General features: G+C 36.8%; 1 protein-coding gene across 2 annotated transcripts; it reads right to left on the bottom strand.

The window, feature by feature from the left end:
- Positions 1-138: 138 nt before the first annotated feature.
- GTPBP10 (GTP binding protein 10) lies at positions 139-27170 on the bottom strand. 2 transcript variants are annotated; one of them, XM_061414387.1, is made up of 10 exons: positions 26972-27170; positions 23828-24021; positions 19995-20086; positions 19187-19331; positions 11314-11387; positions 9250-9302; positions 6855-6962; positions 6259-6336; positions 4087-4210; positions 139-823 (listed from the first exon to the last, which is right to left on the bottom strand). In XM_061414387.1, exons 1-10 carry the CDS (start codon positions 27002-27004, stop codon positions 561-563), a joined length of 1164 nt encoding a protein of 387 aa, XP_061270371.1. In that variant the 5' UTR covers positions 27005-27170; the 3' UTR covers positions 139-560. The 2 variants fall into 2 exon arrangements, with proteins under 2 accessions (XP_061270371.1, XP_061270372.1); XM_061414388.1 differs by lacking the exon at positions 139-823 and adding an exon at positions 1888-2391 and having other exon boundaries at positions 26972-27054.
- Between the last annotated feature and the right edge of the window lie 246 nt (positions 27171-27416).

The raw sequence follows: 27416 nt of genomic DNA, 5'->3' as shown, positions 1-27416 counted from the left end.
GATGGTTGGATGGCATCACTGACTCAGTGGACATAGGTTTGGGTGGACTCCAGGAGTTTGTGATGGACAGTGAGGCCTGGCGTGCTGCGGTTCACGGGTTGCAAAGAGTTGGACACGAGTGAGCGACTGAACTGAATCTGCTGATTATCAGTAATCTTTATTTGTGAATATGTTCAAATTCAGGAGTTTGAGGTTTTTCCAAAAAAAGACAACTATTACTAATTTAGGAGAACCAGGTAATGATAAACTCAAAAACAAACAAATAAAACCTAGTTGCTCATAAGGAATCTTTTTTTATAATATAACAATTATCTCACTAGAGACATACATATAGAATACTATAGGATGTTATTACAGGTGGATAACCATAATATTATAACCTCTCATTTTTAACCCTCAGTTATTTTTTTATCTGTTGATAAACTTAACTACAAAACATCTTTAAAAATATGGTTCTTGAATGATGGTATATACACCAGTTTAGTAACAACCAACATTCTAAAAAATGTTTGTCAAAGGGCTTTCAAATGAACACAATTTCAATATCACTTTTAATACATTTAAGTGATATCCATTCTAGGACTAGAAACAGCAGTCTTTGATGGTGGCTCACTGTAAGATACTGTATTGGAAATATGTAAGTTAAGCAATTGCTTCTTATGATATGCATCATTTTCCTGGTTAGTGTGTTCATCCAGAGATTTCCTTATACAGTTCTTTAGTTCATCAATTCCTTCTCCAGTAATTGCAGAGATGGGGATGATGTGTTGGAATTCCACAGTCCTCTCTGGAATCATGTTTTTTTCAAACAGATGCAAAAATTCTGAAACAACACAAATAAAAGCTGATTTTCATTGTCTTTGAAAATAAGTCAAAACTATGCTAGAGGTTTCATTTGTGAACCAAAAATTTAGTTTTTATTTTTTCCTTCTCTAATAAGCTCTTAGCACCTTTGGTTTTTACTAATGACAATGGTAAAGTTCTTGGCACATGAATGGTGCTCAGTAAATATTTGTTGCTAAGTCACTTCAGTCGTGTCTGACTCTGTGCGACCCCCATAGACAGCAGCCCACCAGGCTCCCCCGTCCCTGGAATTCTCCAGGCAAGAACACTGGAGTGGGTTGCCATTTCCTTCTCCAACGCATGAAAGTGAAAAGTGAAAGTAAAGTTCCTGAGTTGTGTAAATATTTGTTACATGAATATATTTTTAACTGAATGAAGTATAAGTTCCCAGGTAATGGTGCAGTGGTAAAAAATTTGCCTGCCAATGCAGGAGAAGACAGGAGACACAGATTCAATCCCTGAATTAGGAAGAGACCCTGAAGTAGGAAATGGCAACCTACTCTAGTATTCTTGCCTGGAAAAATTCTATGGACAGAGGAGTCTAGCAGATTCTGGTCCATGGCATTACAAAGAACTGGACACGACTGAGCACACAACGCTCCAATCAAAAGATAAATCACACAAGATGATTTACTTACAGAAGCAATAAATTTTGTTTTGGGGCATTCAATAAAGTAAGGCAACACAGATGCTCTGAGAGAGCTTTTCTACAAAAATAAACTCATTTGTGACTTGGGATATTCTAGTTTGCTTCAGCACACAGTTGGCCTTTAACTGTCCAAATTTAGAGACCTATCATCACTGGTACTAGGAGGAATACTAAAATTGAAAACAGTTCAAGGAGAGATCATTTTAGATGAATCCAATATTTCACCCCACTGGGACTGACAACCGTTAGATAACTTTTGCTTCTTCTCTGTTACCAAGGCAACAGAAGGGAGGATGGCATACTGATGGGATGGATCAACACTGATGTCGCCTGGAAAGGCTGGCTAGAAGAGATTAACCAAAGCAATACAAAGCTTGGTTTCTGGGATTCATTTACCCCCAAGGAAAAGAGAGGCTAATTTGGAAATTATCAATGAGGTGACTATATTGTTTTTATGATAGGCCAAAATAGCCACAAACTCCTGAGTTTCCCCCCCCCACCCTTTGGTACTTCTGAAAATTCCCTTTTCTGCAAGATCAACCAGTGATCAGATCTAATGACCTCATAAAACAAATGACATTAAAGAATAAAGACTTTATAAATTTTTGAGGAATGTTTATACCCCCAAAGTAACTTACTAACTCAAGGGCAGGCCCAATATGTGTATATATATATATATAAGGATTTTTACGAGGAGAGGATTTTCTGGTGCTGTCTGATAGTACTAGTACATTATAATTTATTTTCCTCAATTTTTATCTCAAGGATAAAAACAGGTTAAGTCTATTTTAAAAACATGTTAACCACTTACCTTCCATCCTACTTTTCTCATTTGTGCAAAAGGTCCTCTACTAGACTCAGAAAAATGAAAGCATCATCTCTATACAGTAGAGTTTGTTCTGCAAACGTCAATATTCAAAACTATGGAGACAAATTCCTTTATACAAAGTGGTCCATTTAGGGACCAATTTCACACAAATACTTTAGAAGTAACAGCATCTTTTATTCTGTGCCACACATACAACTCAAGTTCTTTTTAGAAGATTGATACTCTCCAGAGATCTATAGAACTGGCACTGCAAAGATACATATCTCTTTAGAACTACTAGCCCTGTTATTAAATTCATAATGTACTAGGGGAATGAAGTTCTAGAACTTGTGAAATAAGTTAAAAGTGAAAAGACTTCATAAATATATGCTGACTTTTTCCTCTTCTGATCCAAATCCCATTAACTCTTTAAGAGCCCAGTTTTACTTCTTGATGATACCTGAACTGTTCAGCTCAAATTAATTTTTCTTCCCTTCTATGTCCTATAACAGATTGTCCATATCACATTTAAAAGTTTCATATGGTATGTGTTCTTTCTTCAAACACACTTGTTTTTTTTTAAGAGGAACAGGTTTCATTTTTTTCCCCCACTAATTACAGTACACCTAAAAGTCTCTGCAAATAGTAGGTATTCATTAGTTCAGTTCAGTTCAGTTGCTCACTTGTGTCTGACTCTTTGCGACCCTGTGAACCGTAGCACGCCAGGCCTCACTGTCCATCACCAACTCCCGGAGTTTACCCTAAACTCACGTCCATTGAGTAGGTGATGCCATCCAAACATTTCATCCTCTGTCATCCCCCTCTCCTCCTACCCTCAATCTTTCCCAGCATCAGGGTCTTTTCAAATGAGTCAGCTCTTCGCATCAGGTGGCCAAAGTATTGGAGTTTCAGTTTCAACATCAGTCCTTCCAATGAACACCCAGGACTGATCTCCTTTAGGATGGACTGGTTGGATCTCCTTGCAGTCCAAGGGACTCTCAAAAGTTTTCTCCAACACCACAGTTCAGAAGCATCAATTCTTCCGTGCTCAGCTTTCTTTATAGTCCAACTCTCACATCCATACATGACCACTGGAAAAACCATAGACTTGACTAGACGGACCTTTGTTGGCAAAGTAATGTCTCTGCTTTTTAATATGCCATCTAGGTTGGTCATAACTTTACTTCCAAAGAATAAGCATCTTTTAAGTTCATGGCTGCAGTCACCATCTGCAGTGATTTTGGAGCCCCAAAAATAAAGTCTGACACTATTTCCCCATCTATTTGCCATGACTTGACGGGACCAGATGCCATGATTTTAGTTTTCTGAATACTGAGTTTTAAGCCAACTTTTTCACTCCCCTCTTTTACTTTCATCAAGAGGCTCTTTAGTTCTTCACTTTCTGCCATAAGGGTGGTGTCATCTGCATATCTGAGGTTATTGATATTTCTCCTGGCAATCTTGATTCCACCTTGTGCTTCTTCCAGCTCAGCGTTTCTCATGATGTACTCTGCATAGAAGTTAAATAAGCAGGGTGACAATATACAGCCTTGACGTACTCCTTTTCCTATTTGGAACCAGTCTGTTGTTCCATGTCCAGTTCTAACTGTTGCTTCCTGACCTGCATACAGATTTCTCAAGAGGCAGGTCAGGTGGTCTAGTATTCCCATCTCTTTCAGAATTTTCTGCAGTTTATTGTGATCCACACAGTCAAAGGTTTTGGCATAGTCAATAAAGCAGAAATAGATATTCATTAAACTGGCACTAAATGAATGAACGGGTTTACCTTTAGGATTCTGGAGTTGGTTCATCAGTACATGGAATTTACCCTGTGCATCTGGCAAGTCCATTTTATTTACTGCAAGGAGTGCAGGTTTTGTGTGAAGTTCCTCTTTGTACAACTCTAACTCCTTTAAATCAAAAGAGAAAAACCAAATAACTGTATTAAAATACCTATATAAATGACCTATTTGGTATGTCTTTCTATACTTTATAGGCCTGGGTATTCTAGGGCCCATTCACACCTCTGTTATCAGTAAGTGATTTTGTGCCTAGAGACAAATACAGATATTTGGACTTATATTAAGCACATAGATAAAATTCAGAACTAAATAATGACAATTAATCCTATGCCTGTATTATTCTTGGAAAAAGTAAGTATGCTTAGAAGTAAATCTTTGTGACCATGGATTAGGTAGTGGCTTCTTATATTTGACACTAAAAGTAGGAATAAAAGAAAGAATAGACACAGGGAACTCTATCAGTTTTAAATTCCATACTTCAGAAGGGAACTGAAAGAAAGTTAAAAGACAACTGAAAGAATAGGAGAAAATATTTGCAAATCATATAACCAATAAGGGACTTGTATCTAAATTATAAAAAACTTTTACAACTCAACAATTAAAAGATAGCCCAATTTAAATGGGCAACCAATCTGAATAGACATTTCTCCAAACACATACAAATGGCTAATAAGCACATAAAAAGATGCTCAACACCATTAGTCATGAGAGAAATGCAAATCATAACCACAATGAAATACTACTTCATTCCTACTAGGAAAGTCAAAGTAAAAAAGGTAATAATGAATGTTGACATTAATTGGAAAAACTGGAACCTTCATACATTGTTAGTAAGATTGTAAAGTAATTCAATGCTGCAGTCACTTTGGAGAATAGTCTGGCAGTTCCTCAAAATATTAGATTTACCTTATTATCCAGTAATTTCACCCCTAGAGATATATATATATACCCAAGAGAAAGGAAAACATACCCACACAAAAACCTGTACACAAATGTTCACAGCATTATCAATAATAGGCAAAAATGTAGCTAGCGAATAGGATATAAAAGTCATTAAGGTAAAAGACATCATGTTGTGTTAGAGAGAAATCATATGGCTGGATAGAGAATGCACAGGGTGTTGCTTGGGGAAGCGGGAGAGGGTGCAGGAACAACAGAGATACAGTGCTTGGTAGGAACCTAACTTTGCCTCATATACCATGTTCAGGTTAGACTTCAACCTAACCCATTGCTATGGGGGACCATCAGAGCAGGGAACAAACATCTGCTTGGTTCTTTAACAAAGATCACTCTAGCTGCCTATAAAACATGGCCTGAAAAGAAGTGAGACTAGAAGCAGGGAGACCAGCTATTAAGAGAGGCTGATGATTACAACAGTGCGGGTGAAGACAAATAGCTGCATTTCAGAAAAATTTAGGGCATAAAACTGACAAGGCTTGATACAGGTGGTGAGAAAGTCAGAATCACTATCACCCAGGTTTCTGGCTTACATATTCAATAAGCTTCTGAGGGATGCTGGAAAATTAAAAAAAAAAAAGTTCAGTTCTGTGTGCATGCTCAGCCACTTCCATTATGTCCGAATCTTTGAGACTCCACAGACAGCTGCCCACCAGGCTGCTCTGCCCATGGGATTCTCCAGACAAAAATACTGGAGTGGGTAACCATGGCCTCCTCCAGGGGATCTTCCCCACCCAGGGATCGAACCTGGGTCTCCTGCCTTGCAGGTGAATTCTTTACCACTAAGCGACCAGGGAAGCCCAAGTTCAGTTCTACACATATTAAATTTGAGAAGTTAATGGGACATCCAATCAAAGATATCTAATAGGCAGCTAATCTAAAGTACAACCAAACTATCTGGGTATCAGAGTGCCTAAAAAGTAGACTGGGAAATAGTCTAAGAAGTAGGAATTAAGTTAAACAAGACTCAGTCTAAGAATTTATATAATAGGGATTTGAAATCCAGGAAGGTTTTATTGATTACAACAGTTTGAGAAGTGGATGAATATTAAGAAACTGGAGACAGCAAGTTTAGATAATTCTTTAACTGACACCAAAGTTTTAGAAAGTAGAGGTAGAAGATATATTTATTCTAATTGTCATATGTTATTTCGTACAGTCCTATGTCCCTGAATACTAGACCAGATAGAAAAACCTACTTTTGAAAGCAGTATTATGGTTTCAAAAGCAGTTCTGTAATGAGTTTGGGAAGAAAGCTGAAATCCAGAAATATCAACCTGAAAAAAAAAAGGATAAAAGATTGCCTTTAACGTAAGAATGACAGCTATACAATTCTGTTTTGAAAAGTTTCACTCATTCAAGCTATAAATAATTTCTTAATCTATACTCTTTTGGTAATTTAGTAATGTGAAATGAGAGAAATTGATATTTTAAGATCACTGTAATTATTCTTATAATATCACAATCATTAATGAGAAACTAGTACCGATAAAACAACTTATACTAATAAAGATAATCTCATGAAATAGGAAAATAATGCTGTGTAATTTAGTAGTACACAGAAAATCCTAAGGAATCAATAAACCTGACAAATATGGCCAAACTTTCATCTGATACAGTAAATGTTCCATTTCCACACCCATATTATAAATAAATTTGACTCCTATCTAAACAGATGTAGTGGATTAATATATGCTAATACTTTATCTTTAAATGTTATAAAAATGTCTAGGAAAACTAAATTCATTGATTCTCACATTCTTTTAAGCATTACATTGATAGGCATATGACTTACAACAAAAAGCAGTTGTTTAGTTCTTTCTATATGCTTGAGGAATTTGTGGCCCATTCCTTTGTTCATATGTGCTCCTTCTATTAAACCAGGAAGATCAGCTACTGATATCTAATACAAAATTAAATGGTTTAATAATAAAAAATGAAAACACAAATCTAATTACATCCAACAATTTTCATATTTCAATTATAAAGTTTCTGTTTTGTGATTACCACTGAATTACTGCATCTCTAATAAACCCAAGATACTTTGATAACAAAATAAATGTATTAAGAATCAAAATCCTTTGCTATCAGAAATTAGAGTCCCATTTTTACTTTAACAATCTAAGAATTCTAGGGCTTAGCTTAACATTTATTAATATGAATTCTCTTTAGAATTCCATAAATTATACTGTTCAATATGAACTTTTCAAAGAATTTCAAGTTTTTAAATTCTTAAAAGTAAACAAGGATATTAAATCAGCAGACATTGACTTAGGATGTAAGCACTGTAAAGTGTTTTATTCTATATGTAAATGGTTGTTTGGTTCCACTGTTCCTTTACTGTTCATATTCTACCAGGATTTAACCATTTTTAAAAAGTAAAGGAAACAGTGTCCCTATACTCTATTTAGGACTATTAACCATTATTAGAGTCATTAACCATTATTCAACACTTGTGGTTTTCAAACCTCACCGCATATCATAATCATCTAAGGAACTGCTATAAACTACAGATCCTCAAGCCCTATCCCCAGGGATTTGGTTTCAAATCACGGGGCCCAAGCTTGATTTATCATTGTTGTTCTTAAGCTAGTCAGGTGATCCTGATGTACAATAAGGGATGAAAAACACTGCTTTACACACACTGCTTGTGTGGTTAAAATGTTCGGTTTTAAAGAAAGCTGTAGCTATGTGACAAACCAAAGTACATATAGAGGTCTCGTGTTCTGAAATTTTCTTCAGAGGTCTTTTTATTGATTTCCCTTAAAAATTACCAATAATGTTTTCTAAATTCATATTATCCTGCACTTATAATTTTACTTATTATTTAATATTCTATGTAATTGTTAAAGCTTTAAAAAAATTTTTACTATTATACAACTATGATTAATGAATATACATCTTTGATATCTTTTGAATTATGTCATTGGATTATATGAAACTACACTGATACATCATCACTTCAAGTCCATATTTTACATTAGGGTTCGTCATCTAGGTTTTATACATTCTATGGGTTTTGACAAATTTATGACATGTATCTACCATTACAATACACAGAATAGTTTCACTGCCCTTAAAAATCCTCTGTATGCTGCATATTCAACCTTTCTACCTATTCAACCTTTCTTTCCTCCTAATCCTTGGTAACCACTGATCTTCTCTATTGCCACAGTTTTGCCTTTTTCCCAGAACATCATATAGTTGAAATCATACAGGATGTAGCTTTTACAGACTGGCTTCTTTCACTTAGTAATAAGCACTGGAGGTTCCTCTGTGTCCTTTCATGGCTTGATAGTTTACTTATTTTTAGTGCTGAGTGACATTCAATTTTGAATACGTACACAGCTTATTTATCCATTCATCTACTGAAGGACATCTTGGTTGCCTCCAAGTTTTGGCAATTATGAACAAAGCAACTATAAACATCTATGTGTGGGCTTCTGAGTGGACCTAAGTTTTCAATTAATCTGGGTAAACACTAAGGAATGCAACTGCTGATCATACATATTTTTAAATTTTTATTATTTTCCATTTTTTGTTTTTATTTTAATTATGCAAAAAAACTATAGTTCTTCTTTACCAAGGAAAAATAAATTTTAATAGCTAGCTAAGACCAAAATCCCATTCAATTAAAAAATTTTTTTTTGAACAGTAAAGTGAGATAAAATTACATCCATGAACTTTAGAATATGTTTTTAGGAAATGAAAATCAATAATCAAGTATGGCAATAAAATATGGAATTGCAGTGAGAACAAACACATCAAGGAGAATAAGATACAATCAATGTTATAATTACAAACTGTATCCAAACTTTGGAAGAATTATTCTTATATAATATTTTACTCAGATAGTGCTCATCAGAATTGATTTGATCATGACTTCAATTACCAAAAAAAAAATCCTGCTACTTTTTTCAACACCACAGAAACTGTCAAATGTTATAAAATCTAAGCAATAAGGCAAGTACTTTCATTTCTAACCAAGAGTCTTATTTTAAAAATAGCCACCTACAGGACTTTTCTGCTGGTCCAGTGATTAAGGCTCTGTGCTCCCAATGCAGGGGGCCCAGGTTCAATCCTTGGTCAGGGGAACTAAATCCCATATTCTACAACTAAGGATGCCAGAGCAGCCAAATAAATAAATAAATATTTTAAAAAGAATAAAAGTTAAAAAAAAAAATACCCACCTGTTTGAAATCACTATACATAATTTTTCCAAGTTCAGGCTTTATTGTTGTAACTAAAAAAAAAAAAAAAGTACATTAAGGCTAGAATAAAGCATTGTACTCTCAAAACTATCCGAGTGTTATGTATAAAATAAATAATATTTCCTTTCTGTGAACAACCTAATTCAGATTATGTTCTCGTTCGTTGAAATTAAAGGTATAATTATTTTGGAAAAGGACAAATATAGATTTTTATAATCTGCAAAAGCATAGGAATTAGTGGGCTTCAAAGTCCCTCTCAAACTTTAAGAGCATGGCAAAGGTGTTCAGGGCAGGGGGCAGATTTTAGGTTTCTATCATTTGGGCTACATGTGAAATCTATTAGTCCTTTCTCATTCAGTTATCCTCAAACTTCATCAGTCTAACAGTAGCCTCCTTCTATGACTTTCTGCTTTTCTTCTTTCCTTCTCAAAGATCCCCTATTTTCTAACAATAAATACTGGCCAAGAGATTTATAGCAGTTAGTACAAAATTAACTCTACTTTATCAGAAGAGTCTAACCCTAGAATTGTTTGATTTTATTTTTCATGATTTTATTTTCAATAGTTTCCCTGACAGCTCAGTTGGTAAAGAATCTGCCTGCAATGCAGGAGACCCCGGTTTGATTCCTGGGTTGGGAAGATCCGCTGGAGAAGGGATAGCCTACCCAATCCAGTATTCTTGGGCTTCCCTTGTGGCTCAGCTGAAAAGAATCCTCCTGCGAAGTGGGAGCCCTAGGTTTGATCCCTGGGTTAGGAAGATCCCTTGGAGAAGGGAAAGGATACCGACTCCAGTATTCTGGCCTAGAAAATTCCATGAACTGTATAGTCCATCAGGTCGCAAAGAGTCGGACACGACTGAGTGACTTTCACTTTCCATGTTAATGTCATTCTGTGCCATTTTGTTTAATGAAGGTAGAGATCCTATTATATTCATTCACTTGCTTGCTAAGTCACTTTAGTCATGTCCAACTCTTTGTGATGCTATGGACTATAGTCCACCAGGCTCCTGTCTGTGGGACTCTCTAAGCAAGAATACTGGAGTGGGTTGCCATGCCTGCCTCCGAGAGATCTTCCTGACACAGGGATCAAACCTGCTTCTCCTGAGGCCTGTGCATTGCAGGCAGATTCTTTACAACTGAGTCACCCAGGAAGCCCATTCACTCACTACTTTTAGTCTAAGCTTCCACTATGCCTTATCTGCTACTGCAATAGCTAATTCTACTAAGTTCTTTCCAGATCCACTTATGTCCCACATTAATCCATTTTGTACATTATATGCAAAGAGATATTTTTTGAAAAGCAAATTAATCATTTTTATCCTTTGTTAAAAAGCTATAACCTCTTCTAAAGCTATAAAGATCAAATACAGCCTATATGGCCTATATCATAGATCACCTGCATCTCTAGCCTCAGCTTGATTCCTTCATCCCCTTAAGACATGTTCTTTAGACAAACAAATCTACGCCCTGCCACCATGAAGCCTTTGTGTACACACTATTTCCTTTGACTAAAAAGACTCCAACCTCCATTGTCTGTCACCAATTAACTCACATTTACTGTTCATATCTCATCCCCACAATCACACTTCCCCAAAGAAATCTACAGCACTCACCTACACTCTTTCAGAACACCCTCTTATATTATACCCTCTTATATTCATTAGTAAGTGTATTCACTTCTGTTTACCAATCTTTATAACTCCAGAACTTATTATAGTTCCTGGAAATAAATACTTGCTTAATGAATAAAAGAACTGATCTCTGCCTTCCTAGCATTTATCACAGTGTTTGATAAAGGGTAGGGACTCATAAAATAATAACTAAACCAAACAAATGATTATGCAACAGAGAAATAAATGTGACAAAGTATCCAAGTACCAGGAACTTTCCTGAGAGCTATAGAGGTTTCAAAGATTAATGGGAAATCCATATATTCTGTCTGCCAAGAATTTTCAAACTAAGGCTACCCCAGTTATATTTTATTCATACTCAAAGAAAAATTAGTCTTTAAAATATACCCCACACACTAAAAAATTTGTACTTACATGCATAATCTGCAATTGCAGGTTTTGCATGAGAAATCTTACTTAGCAAAGAGGATTTTCCAGCATTTGGGAATCTGAAACAAGAAAATAAATTCATATTAATATGTCACAACAAATAACAGCATTTTAAATACTTATCTCTGAATTCCTAACATTTCAAAAAACAGACTTCTTGAATATTGCTGGAATTAAAAGCAGAATATAAATTTATAATCTTGAAAAACCTGAGGAACAAAATATACTTATAAAAAGGTAAAGATAAATTTATGGTGAACACCAAAGATGTTTCACTACTGACAATCAAGTAACATTAAAAAAAAAAATGTAGAACAACAAAAGAAACCTCTAGAAAAACAAAAAGAAATTAATAAAAATACCTGCAACTCACTATCTCTAGCCAACATTGACAAAATATTTCTTATATTGTTTTGTGGATTTTTTTTTTAAACCATTTCATATGGACATTTCACTAGCAAAGTAATGAACCTGATTTAGCTATCATCTAGCTTCAACAAATATTAATACATTCTTAATAACTTTTTAAAAGTTGGTTTATTTAAATAAAAACCTAAATAAGGTCTGCGTATTACAACTAGTTGACATATCTTTTAAATTTCTCTTAGTACAGGCTCCCTTTAAAACTTGTCTCCCCCCAAAAAAAAATAAAAAAATAAAACTTGTCTCCCCTTTGCAATTTTATTTTTAAAGAAACTGGGTCATTTGTCCTGTAGTTTCTTTTCCTGTCTGTTTTTTCTGCTGACACACATGGTGCCCTTTAACATATTCCTATAAATTGGTAGATATCTGATTAGATTCAACTTTGCTTCCTTTTTTCACTAAACGGCTACTTATAGTTGGTTGGCCTTCTTTTTAAACTGAATTATATAAGGTATGCATTTCAAGGGTACACTGTAATTTACTTACCTAATTTCTTATTATTAGGCATTTAGGTGGTCTCAAAATTTTTTACTGTTATAAATAACATTGCAAAAAATGTGCATACAGCTAGAAAGACATACAGCAACAGTAAGTCACCTTAACATTAAGTGCTGCAACTAACAGACATCTCTTTTTTTCTTTCTGAACTAATTTGTTTCTTTTTGCACTAATTTTCTTTCTGCACTAAATGAGCACTAATTTCTTGTCAAACTTTTTTTTAAAAAAAGAATTTAAACACTGATGTGAATATCCTTGAACCTTTACATATACCTTTATTCCTTGAGGTAAATTCCTAGATAAGGAAATATTACATTAAAATATCTGGCTGTTTTAAAGGTTTTTATTTTATTGCTAAATATCCCTCAAGAAAAGCCCCCAATGGATGAAAGTAAATACTAAGAATGGGAGCCACTTAAAAGGTAGTTTCCTAAAATCATTCAGATATTTTCATTAAATTAATTCAACCAAGGGGAATGTAAATTGTACGGTCACTATGAAAAACAGTATGGAGATTCCTTAAAAAATTAAAAATAGAACTACCATATGATCCAGCAATTTCACTTCTGGATATTTATAAAAAAAGTCCCAAAACGCTAACTTGAAAAGATATATGCACCCCCATGTTCACTGCAGCACTATTTATAATAACCAAGATGTGAATGCAATCTAAGGTGTCCAATGACGGATGAAAGCACACAGAAAAATGTGTGTAGGGGGAGGAGGGTGTAAGGCGGGTAAAGGGGGTGAAAAAGTAAAGCATCCAACTGTAGGGAATTCCCTGGTTAACCACGGGTCTAACCACCCTGTGGTTAGAACTCTGTGCTGTTCAATGCCAAGGGTCCGGGTTCAGGCCCTTGTTGGGGAACTCTGATCCTGCAAGCTATGTGGCGCAGCCGAAAAAAAAAATCCAGTTGTAAAATAAGTAAGTCATGGAGATGTAATGCACAGCATGGTAATTATAATTAATAATCAGTACTATTTGAAAGTTGCTAAAAGAGTAAATTTTAAAAACTCTCATCACAAGAAAAAAATTTTTTAAACTACACGTGGTGACAGATACTAATTAGACTTACCATGGTGGTGATAAACATATACAAATATCAGATCATTACACTGTACACCTGAAACTTCTATGTCAAGTGTATCTCAATTTAAAAAATCATCCAACAAATACTGAGCATTGACTTCGGTCAGGCAATATACTAGGCATGAGAAATACAGCAACCAACAGGAAAAATGTTATCCCTGTCTTCACAGCTTTCATTCAAATAATGATCTTTTCTCAAAACTGCCAAATTTTCATTTGGAATAATAGTGTAAATATTTTACGAATATTAACTTGGAATTCTATAAAAAATTTTAAGCTGTTAATGAAGTTCTTTAAACAATCTTCCTTATTAAAACATTTCTACAATAAATTTAGAATAAAATTACACGAGATTGCTTGACTCATTTCCCCTGGCAAAACAGTATTTTCTTATATCCTATTATACCCAGGCTCTTGTAACTTTTTGAAAAGCAACTGCAATCATTTTTGCCATGACTGTCACTAGCGGACTTGCTTATTTCTAATATTCTCATATATTCATAACAATATTAGCACAGAAAAATGCACCTATTTCCAAAGAGATCAAAATATAAGAAGAAAAAGGAAGCTAATGATTGAAGAACCAATAACAAATTTTTCTTGAAAGTTACCTAATGAAGATTTTACAGGCTGAAGTCCAACCCATGCAAAGATCAGATTTGACCACAGCAGTACAAGTATACTCGTTACATGATAACTTGCTTTCAAGGCTCAGTTCATTCCCGAAGCTGGCTTAAAAGTTAAGGGGTGTCTGCTTATGCTGGTATTCACATTAGGTAACTTTTTAAGAACACTTACCTAATCAAAAGCACTAGCATACATGTGAAACATTGTGCTCTAAAATCATGATGCCTGATATTAACTAACATGAAGTCCACTTCTGAAAAGCTTAGTTATTTCACTATATGTGGTCTCTAATAAGTTAATAATATATGATGATGATAATGATAGCAGCTACCATTCACTCATTGAGCATACATAAATCCAAGACATCTGTTATGCTGCAAATGTAATCTTACTCAGCAATAACATTTTTAAGGCAGGACTACTGCCATCCTCTATTAAAGAGAAAACAAAGGCTTAGAGATATTGTATTCAAGACCATCCAGCCGGCCTTCAGAAGATTTGAGATTCTAACACAAACAGTCTCACTTGAGTCTCCCATCACCACCCCATTTGTATTCACTACTCAACCTTGGTATGTTCTTGTTAGGCTGTAAGGGTATCTCTATGGAAACTGAAACATATTTTTCCAGAAAACGAGAAAGTGAATGGCTGGATTCTCAGTCTTATCCACAAAATCCTATTCAGTCCATAAAGTTCCTAAAAATATATACTGGGTTGGCCAAAAAGTTCTTTCACAACATAACATCTTATGGAAAAACCCAAACAAACTTTTTGCCCATCCCAATAGTATTACAGAACCTATTACCGTCATAACTATGTTTTATTGAAAAAAAATTAAATCTGAATAGGAAGCTTTAATGCCAAGATCTCATCTTTCTCTGTTACAACTTCAGCAGGTATGAGGCCTCTGTGAACTCTAAGCCCCTGCTGGTAAGATTTAGACAGGCATGGAATGAGGTGAGGAGTTCAGAGTGAAGAGTGTGATAAAAAAGCAGTGAGATGTGAGAAGAGGAAGATGAAAAGAGATGAGAAACTATGGGAAGGCAAGGAATGAAGTGGCAGTTGGAGTAGAGCAGCAGTTTCTGCTCCCTTTTCCTTAGGCTTTCCATCTGACTGTCATGGAATGCTGCAGTGGAGCTTGGGAGGGGAAGACAGAGGGAGAGGAGACACACAAAGCTGAGCATTTCCGTTCCTTTATCTGCCTTCTACCTTGCTATCTATCTCCCTCCAGTTGGTGCCAGCACTGCAAACCCTACAGCTAAATAGCACTGTATGATGAAGGTGGAGGCTGGTGAAAGAGAACAACACTGTAAGGTCTGCAGTATTGAGAATGGACAGTTCCTAAACAGAGAGTGAAGTACAGGGGAATGGTCATTACAAGATCCAACATGGTGCTCAACAGTATGTAAAGCTAATGGCTGAGATCACCTGTACCAGTCTTTAGCCATCTGATTGATGATACTTCAATACCTCTATTAAAACTTGTAAGAATATCTTAGTCATTTTCCCCCTACTCTTTCTATGTACTTTTTAAGATGTGGTTTCTTTGGATTCCTAATTTTATTCCTAAGATCCGGTAACATTCTTTTACCCTCTTATACTACTGCATTTGATTGATTTTTCTGCAAAAAGATAGGACACTGAAAGATGAACTTCCCAGGTCGGTAGGTGCCCAATATGCTACTGGAGATTAGGGCTAGTGCTAAGTCACTTCAGTCGTGTCCGATTCTTTGTGACCCCTTGGACTGCAGCCTGCCAGGCTCCTCTGTCCATGGGATTCTCCAGGCAAGAATACTGGAGTGGGTTGCCATTCCTTCTCCAGGGGATCTTCCCAACCCAGGGATTGAACCTGTGTCTCTTTTGTCTCCTGTACTGGCAGGCAGGTTCTTTATCACTAGCGCCACCTGGGAAGCCCCTTGGGCTTCCCTGGCGGCTCAGATGGTAAAGCGTCTGCCTGCAATGCAGGAGACACAGGTTCAATCCTTAGGTTGGGAAGATCCCCTGGAGAAGGAAATGGCAACCCACTTCAGTACTCTTGCCTGGAGAATTCCATGGACTGAGGAGCCTGGTAGACTACAGTCCATGGGGTCACAAAGAGTCATGGAGAAATAACTACAGAAAGAATGAAGAGATGGAGCCAAAGCAAAAACAACAACCACTTGTGGATGTGACTGGTGATGGAAGCAAGGTCCAATGCTGTAAAGACAAATACTGCATAGGAACCTGGAATGTTAGGTCCATGAATCAAGGTTAATTGGAAGTGGTCCAACAGGAGATGGCAAGAGTGAATGTCAACATTTTAGGAATCAGCGAACTAAAATGGACTGGAATGGGTGAATTTAACTCAGATGACCATTATATCTACTACTGTGGGCAAGAATCCCTTAGAGAAAATGGAGTAGCCATCATAGTAAACAAAAGAGTCCAGAATGCAGTACCTGGATGCAATCTCAAAAATGACAAAATGATCTCTGTTTGTTTCCAAGGCAAACCATTCAATATCACAGTAATCCAAGTCTATGCCCCGACCAGTAATGCTGAAGAAGCTGAAGTTGAATGGTTCTAAGAAGACCTACAAGACCTTCTAGAACCAACACCCAAAAAAGATGTCCTTTTCATTATAGGGGACTGGAATGCAAATGTAGGAACCCAAGAAAACACCTGGAGTAATAGGCAAATTTGGCCTTGGAGTACAGAATGAAGCAGGGCAAAGGTTGATAGAGTTTTCCCAAGAGAATACACTGGTCATAGCAAACACCCTCTTCCAGAAACATAAGTGAAGACTCTACACATGGACATCACCAGATGGTCAACACTGAAATCAGACTGGTTATATTCTTTGCAGTCAAAGGTGGAGAAGCTCTATACAGTCAGCCAAAACAAAACCAGGAGCTGACTATAGCTCAGATCATGAACTCCTTATTGCCAAATTCAGACTCAAATTTAAGAAAGTAGGGGAAAGCACTAGACCATTCAGGTATGACCTAAATCAGATCCCTTACGATTATACAGCGGAAGTGAGAAACAGATTTAAGGGACTAGATCTGATAGAGTGCCTCATGAACTATAGACAGAGATTCGTGACACTGTACATGAGACAGTGATCAAGACCATCCCCAAGAAAAAGAAATGCAAAAAAGCAAAATGGTTGACTGAGGAGGCCTTACAAATAGCTAGCTGTGAAAAGCAAAGGAGAAAAGGAAAGATACAGGCATCTGAATGCAGAGTTCCAAAGAATAGCAAGGAGAGATAAGAAAGCCCTTCTCAGTGATCAGTGCAAAGATAGAGGAAAACAATAGAATGGAAAAGACTAGAGATCTCTTCAATAAGATTAGAGATACCAAGGGAGCATTTCATGCAAAGATGGCCACAAAAAGGACAAAAATGGTATGGACCTAACAGAAGCAGAAGATATTAAGAAAAGGTGGCAAGAATACACAGAAGAACTGTACAAAAAAGAGCTTCATGACCCAGATAATCATGATGGTGTGATCACTCATCTAGAGCCAGACATCCTGCAGTGTGAAGTCAAGTGGGCCTTAGGAAGCATCACTACGAACAAAACTAGTGGAGGTGATGGAATTCCAGTTGAGCTATTTCAAATCCTGAAAGACGATGCTGTGAAAGTGCTGCACTCAATATGCCAGCAAATTTGGAAAACTCAGCAGTGGCCACAGGACTGGAAAAGGTCAGTTTTCATTCCAATCCCAAAGAAAGGCAATGCCAAAGAATGCTCAAACTACCACACAATTGCACTCATCTCACACACTTGTAAAGTAATGCTCAAAATTCTCCAAGCCAGGCTTCAACAGTACGTGAACCGTGAACTTCCAGATGTTCAAGCTGGTTTTAGAAAAGGCAGAGGAAGCAGAGATCAAATTGCCAATATCCACTGGATCATCGAAAAAGCAAGACAGTTCCAGAAAAACATATATTTCTGCTTTATTGACGATCCCAAAACCTTTGACTGTGTGGATCACAATAAACTATGGAAAATTCTGAAAGAGATGGGAATACCAGATTACCTGACCTGCCTCTTGAGAAATCTGTATGCAGGTCAGGAAGCAACAACTAGAACTGGACATGGAACAACAGACTGGTTCCAAATAGGAAAAGGGGTACATCAAGGCTGTATATTGTCACCCTGCTTATTTAACGTATACGCAGAGTACATCATGAGAAACGCTGGGCTGGATGAAACACAAGCTGGAATCAAGATTGCCTAGAGAACTATCAATAACCTCAGATATACAGATGACACCACACTTAAGGCAGAAAGTGAAGAACTAAAGAGCCTCTTGATGAAAGTGAAAGAGGAGAGTAAAAAAGTTGGCTTAAAGCTCAATATTCAGAAAACTAAGATCATGGCATCTGGTCCCATCATGTCATGGCAAATAGATGAGGAAACAGTGACAGACTTTATTTTTGGGGGCTCCAAAATCACTGCAGATGGTGACTGCAGCCATGAACTTAAAAGACGCTTACTTCTTGGAAGAAAAGTCATGCCCAACCTAGATAGTATATTAAAAAGCAGAGACATTACTTTGCCAACAAAGGTACGTCTAGTCAAGGCTATGGTTCTTCCAGTGGTCATGTATGGATGTGAGAGTTGGACTATAAAGAAAGCTGAGTGCTGAAGAATTGATGCTTTTGAACTGTGGTGTTGGAGAAGACTCTTGAGAGTCCCTTGGACTGCAAGGAGATCCAACCAGTCCATCCTAAAGGAAATCAGTCCTGCATATTCATTGGAAGGACTGATGTTGAAACTGAAACTCCAGTACTTTGCCCACCTGATGCGAAGAACTGGGTCATTTGAAAAGACCCCGATACTGGGAAAGATTGAAGGCAAGAGGAGAAGGGGACAACAGAGGATGAGGTGGTTGGATGGCATCACCGACTCAATGGATATGAGTTTGAGTAAACTCCGGGAGTTGGTGATGGACAAGGAGGCCTGGCGTGCTGCAGTCCATGGGGTTGCAGAGTCAGACACAACTGAGCGACTCAACTGAACTGAACTTGACAAATGAACAGTAACTATGAAACTCTCTATGTTGGCAATATGAAAACTACTACATTTAGCAGCATATTCTAAAAGTACACAAACAACACACAAATTCCACAAATAAGAAATAATGCAGCCCCTACATTACCATTTATATTTATTTCCTTCATGAATTACCTCTCTGAAAGCATAAAAATAAAAATATGAATGATACTTACCCCACCAGGCCTATATCAGCTATAAGTTTTAGATCAAGGTGAATTACTCGCTTCTGGCCTTTCAACGGTAAGAAATTTGTAAGTAATTTGCCACCAAGACCTCCTTCCGCTACCAAAAGTCTGTCTTTCTCTTTATTGAGTTCTCCTTAAAAAGAGAGATGAAGATATTTAACGCAAAGGTTAATAAGTGGAGCTAATCACTAATGGCACTCTTCTTTCAGATACAGAAGCCAGGAATGTCTAATTTACAAATCTAAAGCGCTTAATAACAGAATCAAGTTTCTATTAAAAGTCTGACCCTGGAAAAACACCTTTGCTAGTGGACGGAAAAGGCTAGTTATTTTTTTCAAAACCAAGTAAATATTCTTGTCTTTAAAATAATTTTTAATCTAGTGGCTAATTCTGAACAACTTTTATGTAATGATTTTAAAAGCTGTTTTACAAACTAGCAACTAAAATACTTAACGTTTAAAAAAAAAAAAATCCTGAAACTTGAGAGGTGCTATTCCTTACAGCTCTCAATTTTTGAAAATGTGCACATTTCTCACAATTTTATGGGCTTCCCACGTGGTGCAATGATAAAGAATCAGCTTGCCAGTGCAGGAGATGTAAGAGACTTGGGTTAGATCCCTGGATGGAGAAGATCCCCTGGAGAAGGAAATGGCAACCCATTCCAGTAGTGTGCCTGGGAAATTCAATGGACAGAGGAGCCTGGCAGACTACAGTCTATGGGGTTGCAAACAGCTGGGCACATCTAAGCAGAGCACAGCATTATCATTCACAATATAAGAAGCTACAGTACACTTACCTATAATTTTACCATTTTCATCAGTTACTGAAACACCCACAGGTACAGGAATTTCACAGTCTTTTCCTTTGGAGCCTTTCAGTGCACTAACTCTACAAAAAAATAAAGTCAAATTAACATAAAGAAAACCTGCCAGATTAAATGGTTGATGCTTCAAGCAAATTTAATGGTATAGAAAGAAGATAATCAACCTGTTCTTCTAATGCAGATGTTAAGTGGTCAAATAATGAAGAAAAAATAAATATTTTATTTGCATTTTAGGATATTATATCTCAATAAAAATATTAAGTGACGATTTAAGTTACCAAGCTAACTACTAAAACTCATTTTAACTGATAATAAGCTAAAATAATGTATATTTGAAAGAAAGAGATCATTCCAACAACACAAATAAATGTGAAAAATCCATTGATGAATAACAAGGTATTTTTTAAAAATCCCCTCAAATGAGAGTACTTTAATTACAGGAGGCTCATATGGCTATTCTTAAACTGCTCAAGAGAGGATCAAGTGGTACAAACTTCTAACTAGTAATTCCACTTCTGGGAATTTATTAAAAAAAAAAAATAAGTGAACAACCATGTAAACTATTATGTGCACAAAGACATGTATTGCATTGTGATAGTAACAGTAAAAAAAAATCAATAATTAAATAGATGAATGACAAAGTAATTTATGTTCTTTCCAATACTATCGGACTATTCAGGCATTCTTAACAATTTCCTGGGATGGGAAAAAAAAGTTAAAAGAGAAGGTTACTAAATTTTGTGCTCCTGTTTTTATATCCCCAAATATTATATACAGAGTTAATTACCTTTGCATAAAGACACAGAAAAGTCTTAGAGAAGTCATGAAAAGGTTGATAATGGTTTTTTCTGGTTAGAAGAATTATAAGTACTTGACCTTTTAAATGTGAGAAGGAAATGGCAACCCACTCCGGTGTTCTTGCCTGGAGAATCCCAGGGATGGGGGAGCCTGATGGGCTGCCGTCTATGGGGTCGCAAAGAGTCGGACACAACTGAAGTGACTCAGCAGCAGACCTTTTAAAAAACCTATTTATTCCTGGTTTCTCTGATCAGGTCAGAACTGCCATATGCATTTTCATGTGCAGGCTCTCAATCATAACACTTGTCACAGTGATAATTTTCTATCGTTCATTTATTTGATAAATATTTGCTCTCATACGAGACTACTGTTAGGTTCCAAGGCAGCAGGGAACACAACAGTTTAGATCATCATTTTATCCTAGACATCTAGTATAGTCACTGGCACAAAGTAGATACTCAAGTAACATCAACTGATTGAACTAGATTGACAAAAATGAATGAATTTGAAATATATTAAAGAAAGATTTAAATAGAACATCTCTCTTACTGGGATTATGCTGCAATTTTTAAATGTAAAGACAAGACTCACTTTTCATTCTTGTTACTGCTAGTGAATATTCTATTAAGATACTTTATTAAAAACATTTGCCACTTAAATTTCAAAACAATTTTATAAACAGCTTTTTAAATAACTGAAATGGTATTTGATCATTTTCATAGTTAAGCAAGCATAAGCCAATTTACTGAGATTAGATTTCATGATGAACGAAAGCAGTCTTTCAGTAGACGTTATTAGATGTCTGCAATTAAGATCTTACTCAGTTACCAACATTTTGGAAGTGGTGCTTGAACTTGGAAGGGGAGGAAGATTTTTGCCAGATAATCAAGGCAGGAAAGTGAAAGAAAAAAAATACACACACACACACATACACACATGATTAGAACGGAACTAGGTATTTGGTGAAATAAGTTATTTTGAGCATAAGCACAGTAGAAGTGGGGTGGAAGACACTGTAGGCCAGATCACAAAGAGCCTGATATGCTATGTTAAAGAGTTTGAATATTATCTTAGAGTGATGGGGAACACTGAAGGATTTTAAATAGGCAAGTCATATTAACAAATTTGATGCTCACATTAACAAATTTGACGCTACAGAAAAAGCACTGGAGATAACTGGATAAAGAATCGATTGGAGGTGATGACTGAGACTGAAGACAGGAGACAATCTGGAGAATACCGAAAGATTTTAGAAATGATAAAGCTCTGAATCTTTCTAGTCTCATCTTCCACTACAGTCTATGTTTTCTGCATACCACCCACACTGGCCTTCTTTTAGTGTCTTTTATTGGTATTTGTCTTCTATCTCTAGGTCTTTCATGTTGTTAGCTTTCCTGTAATGCTTTTTCCTCTCCTTCATCCAGTTGGCTCTTATTAATCTTTTAGATTTAAGCCTTTACAGTCTAAAACTTGCAACACACAAGCACAGTAAATGTTCTTTTTAAATCTTTCTTAACATTTAATGTTATATACCATCTTTAGCTCACCACTGATCTAAACAGAGTAAGTTTGGAATTATAGCAACCATACTTTTCAAAAGAAATTATAGAATGGTGAAAAATTTTACTTTAGGATGTAAACTGCAGGTTATTTCCCACCTGTAACAACAAAATAGCAAAACAACACCCTGATCTTTAAACTGATTACTAAATTCTAATATAGGGAACTCAAAATTTGCCCTATAAAGACTATTCATAAAATAAAAATGCTCAAAAGAAATTTAAGGGGTTTCTCCAAGGATTTCTTTACAAGTAGAGGACTGCTGGATATTTGCGGCAGGAATGTTTGCTATTGTGGTTGCCGCGGGATGTTCCTCACTCTGTGTTGCAGGCTGTTTAGCCTGTGTATGGCTCTTAGCCTTTGCTTACACCCATCCCCCAAGCAAGTGCCGCATTCCATCATCTACAATTGTGACAAATAAATGTACCCAAACAGGGGCTTCCCTGGTAAAGAACCTGCTTGCCAATGCAGGAGACATGGGTCCAATCCTTGGTCCAGGAAGATTCCCCATGCCACGGAGCAGCTGAGCCCATGCTCCACAACTACCTAGCCTGTGCTCTAGAGCCTGGGAACCACAACTACTGAGTCCACGCGTTCCAGAGCCCGCACTCTGCAACAAGGCAAGCAACTTCAATGAGAAGCCCGTGCACCTCCACTAGACAGCAGCCCCCCCTCACTGCAATGAGAGAAAAGCCCTTGCAGCAACCAAGACCCAGAATAGCCACAAATAAATAAAGAAAATTAGTTTTAAAAATATATAGACATATACCCAAACACTTGCTTGGGAAGGGAAAACAAAAAAGGAACAGAAAGCCTAAGCTTTGTACGAAAACCTTCTAAAGAATAACAACAGAATTATACAGGCCTGAGGAATCATAGTCTGTATTTTGATGGAAGGTTTAAGAATTTTTTTCTTCATTTTTTTTTTTACAATGAAAGAAAAAATACTCCTATTTTTAAGGCCAACATAATATGTCCCACAGAAAATAACAGACAATAACAAAAAACAAACGGAAGATCTTGCTTTCACAGAGAGAAAATGAAAACAGAGACAAAAGGAAAACATTCAAGAGACATAGCAGCAAACAGTCTTTAAATCTTAAGCATTGCAGTCGGGTGGAGTAGCCAGGTAACATTCTAGAGAGTTTACTAAAAAGATTGTCAAAGATAATCTCAGAAGAAAACAGTGGAGATTCAGATCATTTTCTGTTTCTATAACGGAAGTGTGAAAGAATATAAACATTGGAAGGACAAAAGTTTAAAAATTTCAGAACCACCTTAGTACTTATCTGTTATTTTAACTAGAGACAAAAATTGTAGATTTTTGCTCAGTTACAAATTCAGGCTATTATTTACTTCAAATTCCAAATAAATTTTTATCTTTTAACTTTTTCTTCTTCTGGGAGGAATTCATTTCATAAAATCAAAATCATTCAGTAAATACTTACCGACTGTTTGCTCCTTCTCCAGCCACAAACCGTTTCTGAGGATATTTATCCTTAAGTTGTTTTAAAGTCATTCTGTTATGGGCTACAACCCAGACGTCACCACCTTTTCCACCTTCTCCACCTAAACGAGGGTAGCCCATTCCACCACTTCCTCCCTTGGTGAAAAGTCTCAGGTTATCAATGAAGTTTCCATACTAATAAAGAAAGAGAAAAAAAGAACATTTGTATACCAAACAAAGATTTGGGAAAGATTGAAGGCAAGAGGAGAAGGGGACAACAGAGGATGAGGTGGTTGGATGGCATCACCAACTCAATGCACATGAGTTTGAGTAAATTCTGGAAGTTGATGATGGACAGGGAGGCCTGGCTTGCTGCAGTCCACCGGGTCATGATGGGTCGGACGCGACTGAGCAACTGAACTGAACTGAACTGATACCATTAAGTGCTTACCAATTTTGAACTCTTTTCTAGTTCTTTGATGCCATTAAAACTCCTAAAAATATAAAAGGTTTTTCTGTATGCCACATTTACTGTTTTTGCTTAGTCTACCTCCTGTCTGATCTCACTTTCCCATATTAACTCTGTTTTTCATTATCAATTGTTGTCCTTCCTAACCTGAAGGTCTGACATTGGCCCACTTTTCAACAGACTTTTTCCCCTGTACTTTCTCAGTCTGTACTAGCAACTATCACCCAGGTGAGATATTCTCTATTCCAATGAGTTGGACATCTCCACCAGATGTAAGCTTAATAGTCTAAAGCAACTGAAACAAGATCTGTATCTTATACTTGAAATCCCTCAAATATATATCTTATGTATTGAAAGGATAACAGTCACCTTTCATGTTATAAAACAAAATCAATTTTTCCTTAGGTAAATTCTGTTCCTCCAATGTTTTCTCAAATAATGAAACTAAAGCTTCTCTACTCATTGAGCTACATATGGGAATCTTTATACCTGTTTCTCTCCCTGAAGCTCTACTATTTTTCCTTTATAGCACAACTACATGCTCTAGTATATTGACCATTAACATTAGCTCCTAACTGGTCTTTCAGCATCTAGTCATTCCTTCCTCAAAACATATTCTGTCTCACTGCCAGAGCTATTTTTCTGAAAATTGATCTGATCTCTAAACATATTTCTCCCTTACTCAAAAACCATTCACGGTTTTCTGTTTACAAAATAAAGTCTAAAATTCTCCGTGCTACAGTTAAAGCTTTTAACCTACCCTTCCAGTTTCATTGCCATTCACTCAACCCCTCCTATAGCCTCCTCCTCTTTACTCTATACTACACAATGTACTGTCACTTCTCCATGACATTCTGCTCATGCTGTTTCATCTATTTACAATGTCATTTTTTCTTTTCTATCATAAACCCATCCAAATGTCCTATTTTCTGATGTATTTCTTAATTTCTCAACTTAATATTTACTACTGGCTTAGCTGGGCACTCAGTAATTTTAATTATATATCTATTATTATATACATACATATATATGTATATATAATGTGTATACACATTGTGCAGTCATTTCAGTCGTGTCTCTTTGTGACCCTATGGACTATAGCCCATCAGGCTCCTCTGTCCATGGGATTCACCAGACAAGAATACTGCAGTAAGTTGCCATTAGGCCTCTAGAAACCCTACACTGCATCTAGGGTTTATTTCTGTTTCCCTCACTAAATCAAGAACTTCCTACTGGTCAGATCTTGTGTCTTAGCCACCTGGGCTATCAAAATTCCTTACAGAGTAATTTCTTAAATTCATAATCTTCCCATCTTTTAGTCATTTAGTATATAGTTTTAAGTATCAAAAACATCTGGGGACTTTTAAAAAAAATACATACACTCACTGACCATTCTGATAAACTTTGGAGAAGGGGATGAGACTAGGGTAAACCAGCACATTTATCAAAAGCTCCTTTGGTGATACTGGTAAATCTCAAGTCTAGACTTGAGATTGCAGTGAAAGTTATAAGCAAAGTTTCAAAGAACAGATTTTCATTTGAGTATGGAAATATAGTCATGAAAACAGTATAGTAAGGGTGGAAGGAATATATAAAACTGAACTTAAGAGTGAGCCAGAGCATTTTTCTCTGAGAGCTTAAGAACTTACTCTTTAGTTCAGTAGGGCTAGATCAGAAATGCATCACAGGTAAGTGAAGAGGTAGATTTCCCTTGCAAAAAAACACATGGACTGGCAGTGACCGCTATGGCAGTAGTTACACAAGCAGCCTTTAATAATACAACCAGCAAAAAAACGTAGTCGTTCTTTTTTTTTTGCTTAAGGATTCGTTACCCTAGATACCCAAGTACTATGCTTCACAAGTCTCTCTTCTGACCACCTATTTTGTGGAAAATAGCTGAATAAAGTAAAACTTCATTAACCACGCCTTTCCTCCGACAGAAATAAAACTCTTGTTTTTAAAGTTCCTTACAATATGTGACATTTTTTACTGCTCTAGATTTATCAAAGATTTAGAACCCAAACTTAAAAGGATTATCCCAATCTCGTCCTTAGTAATAATGATCAAACTATGATGCCAGTAGGTTTCAAAAAACATTTGCTAGTAAGGATCTTATAGTGGTTTTTAAATCTGAAAGCAACTGCGAATTGTTTACAAAAACGATTCTTAAACCCACAGTGCACAAAACTCTTAGTTTCTCGCAAGAAGGCAAGTCAGTTACCTATTTTCGTTTACCGATAAAAATCGTCTTTAGAAAAGTTACTTATATCAATGCATTCAAAGAAAAAATATGTAAAAACAAGTTATGGATATTACTACTTAAAAGAAGGAAAATACGTATTTGAGTCAAAAGTCAAACCTACACTCCACCTGTACCATATCGCGTGCCTAAACGGCAAGGAAGTCCCAGCCCTCCATCTCACGTGCACACTATGCCCTGAAAAATCTCAAACCCTGTTCCAAACAACCTTCCTAACAAAGATCGGTGATCACGCCCTTCTTATTACAGGACAAGCCCGAGTACTCCAGAGGCTAAAAGGACTAAGAAAAAAAGCAAGAAAGAGGCCCCCAGGAAGAAATACGTGGGGAAGGAGGAAAGCGAAAAACCTGCACCCTCAGGTGGGGTTAGAGGCACCTGGCCTCGCACATCAGGCTGAGGGGGTACTAGCCACGGACCTTTCTGAACAACACGCAACTGCAGCGCACCATGCCTGCGAAGGGCGAATATTCCCTCCGGCGGAAGCTGTACTCACAGAAGTACGGCGCTGCCTTTTTACGTCACCGCCGACCACCGCAGCAATTTTGTGTTCGCACGCTTTCTCCCCGCCCCTCGTGCCTGACAGCCATTCATACCAAAAGGCGCGCGCGCGGGCGCGCTCGGAAACATGCGCATGCGCAATGTGATGCCCCACCCCCACCCCTTACGCCGTGCAGAGGTGGAAGGTGGCGCTTGGCGGCAGGCTGAATAAAATGCTGTGGAAAGGTCGAGAGGCAGTGTGACAGGGGACAGTCGGGTGCGAAGTGGTTGTCTCAGGAATATTTTGAATAGGATGGCGCTGGAACCTGGGTTGCCTTGGAGGAGTTCTTATGCTGAGGAAACCGCAAGTTACCTCAGTCTCTT

The sequence above is a fragment of the Bos javanicus genome, chromosome 4 (assembly GCF_032452875.1).
Source record: "Bos javanicus breed banteng chromosome 4, ARS-OSU_banteng_1.0, whole genome shotgun sequence".
In the NCBI taxonomy this organism is placed as follows: domain Eukaryota; kingdom Metazoa; phylum Chordata; class Mammalia; order Artiodactyla; family Bovidae; genus Bos; species Bos javanicus.
Note: the sequence above shows the minus strand (reverse complement) of the source record. Positions and strands in the feature narration are given on the sequence as shown.

Bases quoted from the DNA above. Each gene is read 5' to 3' on its own strand.
- GTPBP10 (XM_061414387.1), bottom strand. From the start codon at position 27,004: ATGGTGCGCTGCAGTTGCGTGTTGTTCAGAAAG. The intron at 19,332-19,994 runs GTAAGTGTACTG...TCTCTTTTTAAG, and splicing joins TGAAAATGGTAAAATTATAG to GAGAACTCAATAAAGAGAAA. The intron at 9,303-11,313 runs GTAAGTACAAAT...TTTTTTTTTTAG, and splicing joins TGCAATTGCAGATTATGCAT to TTACAACAATAAAGCCTGAA.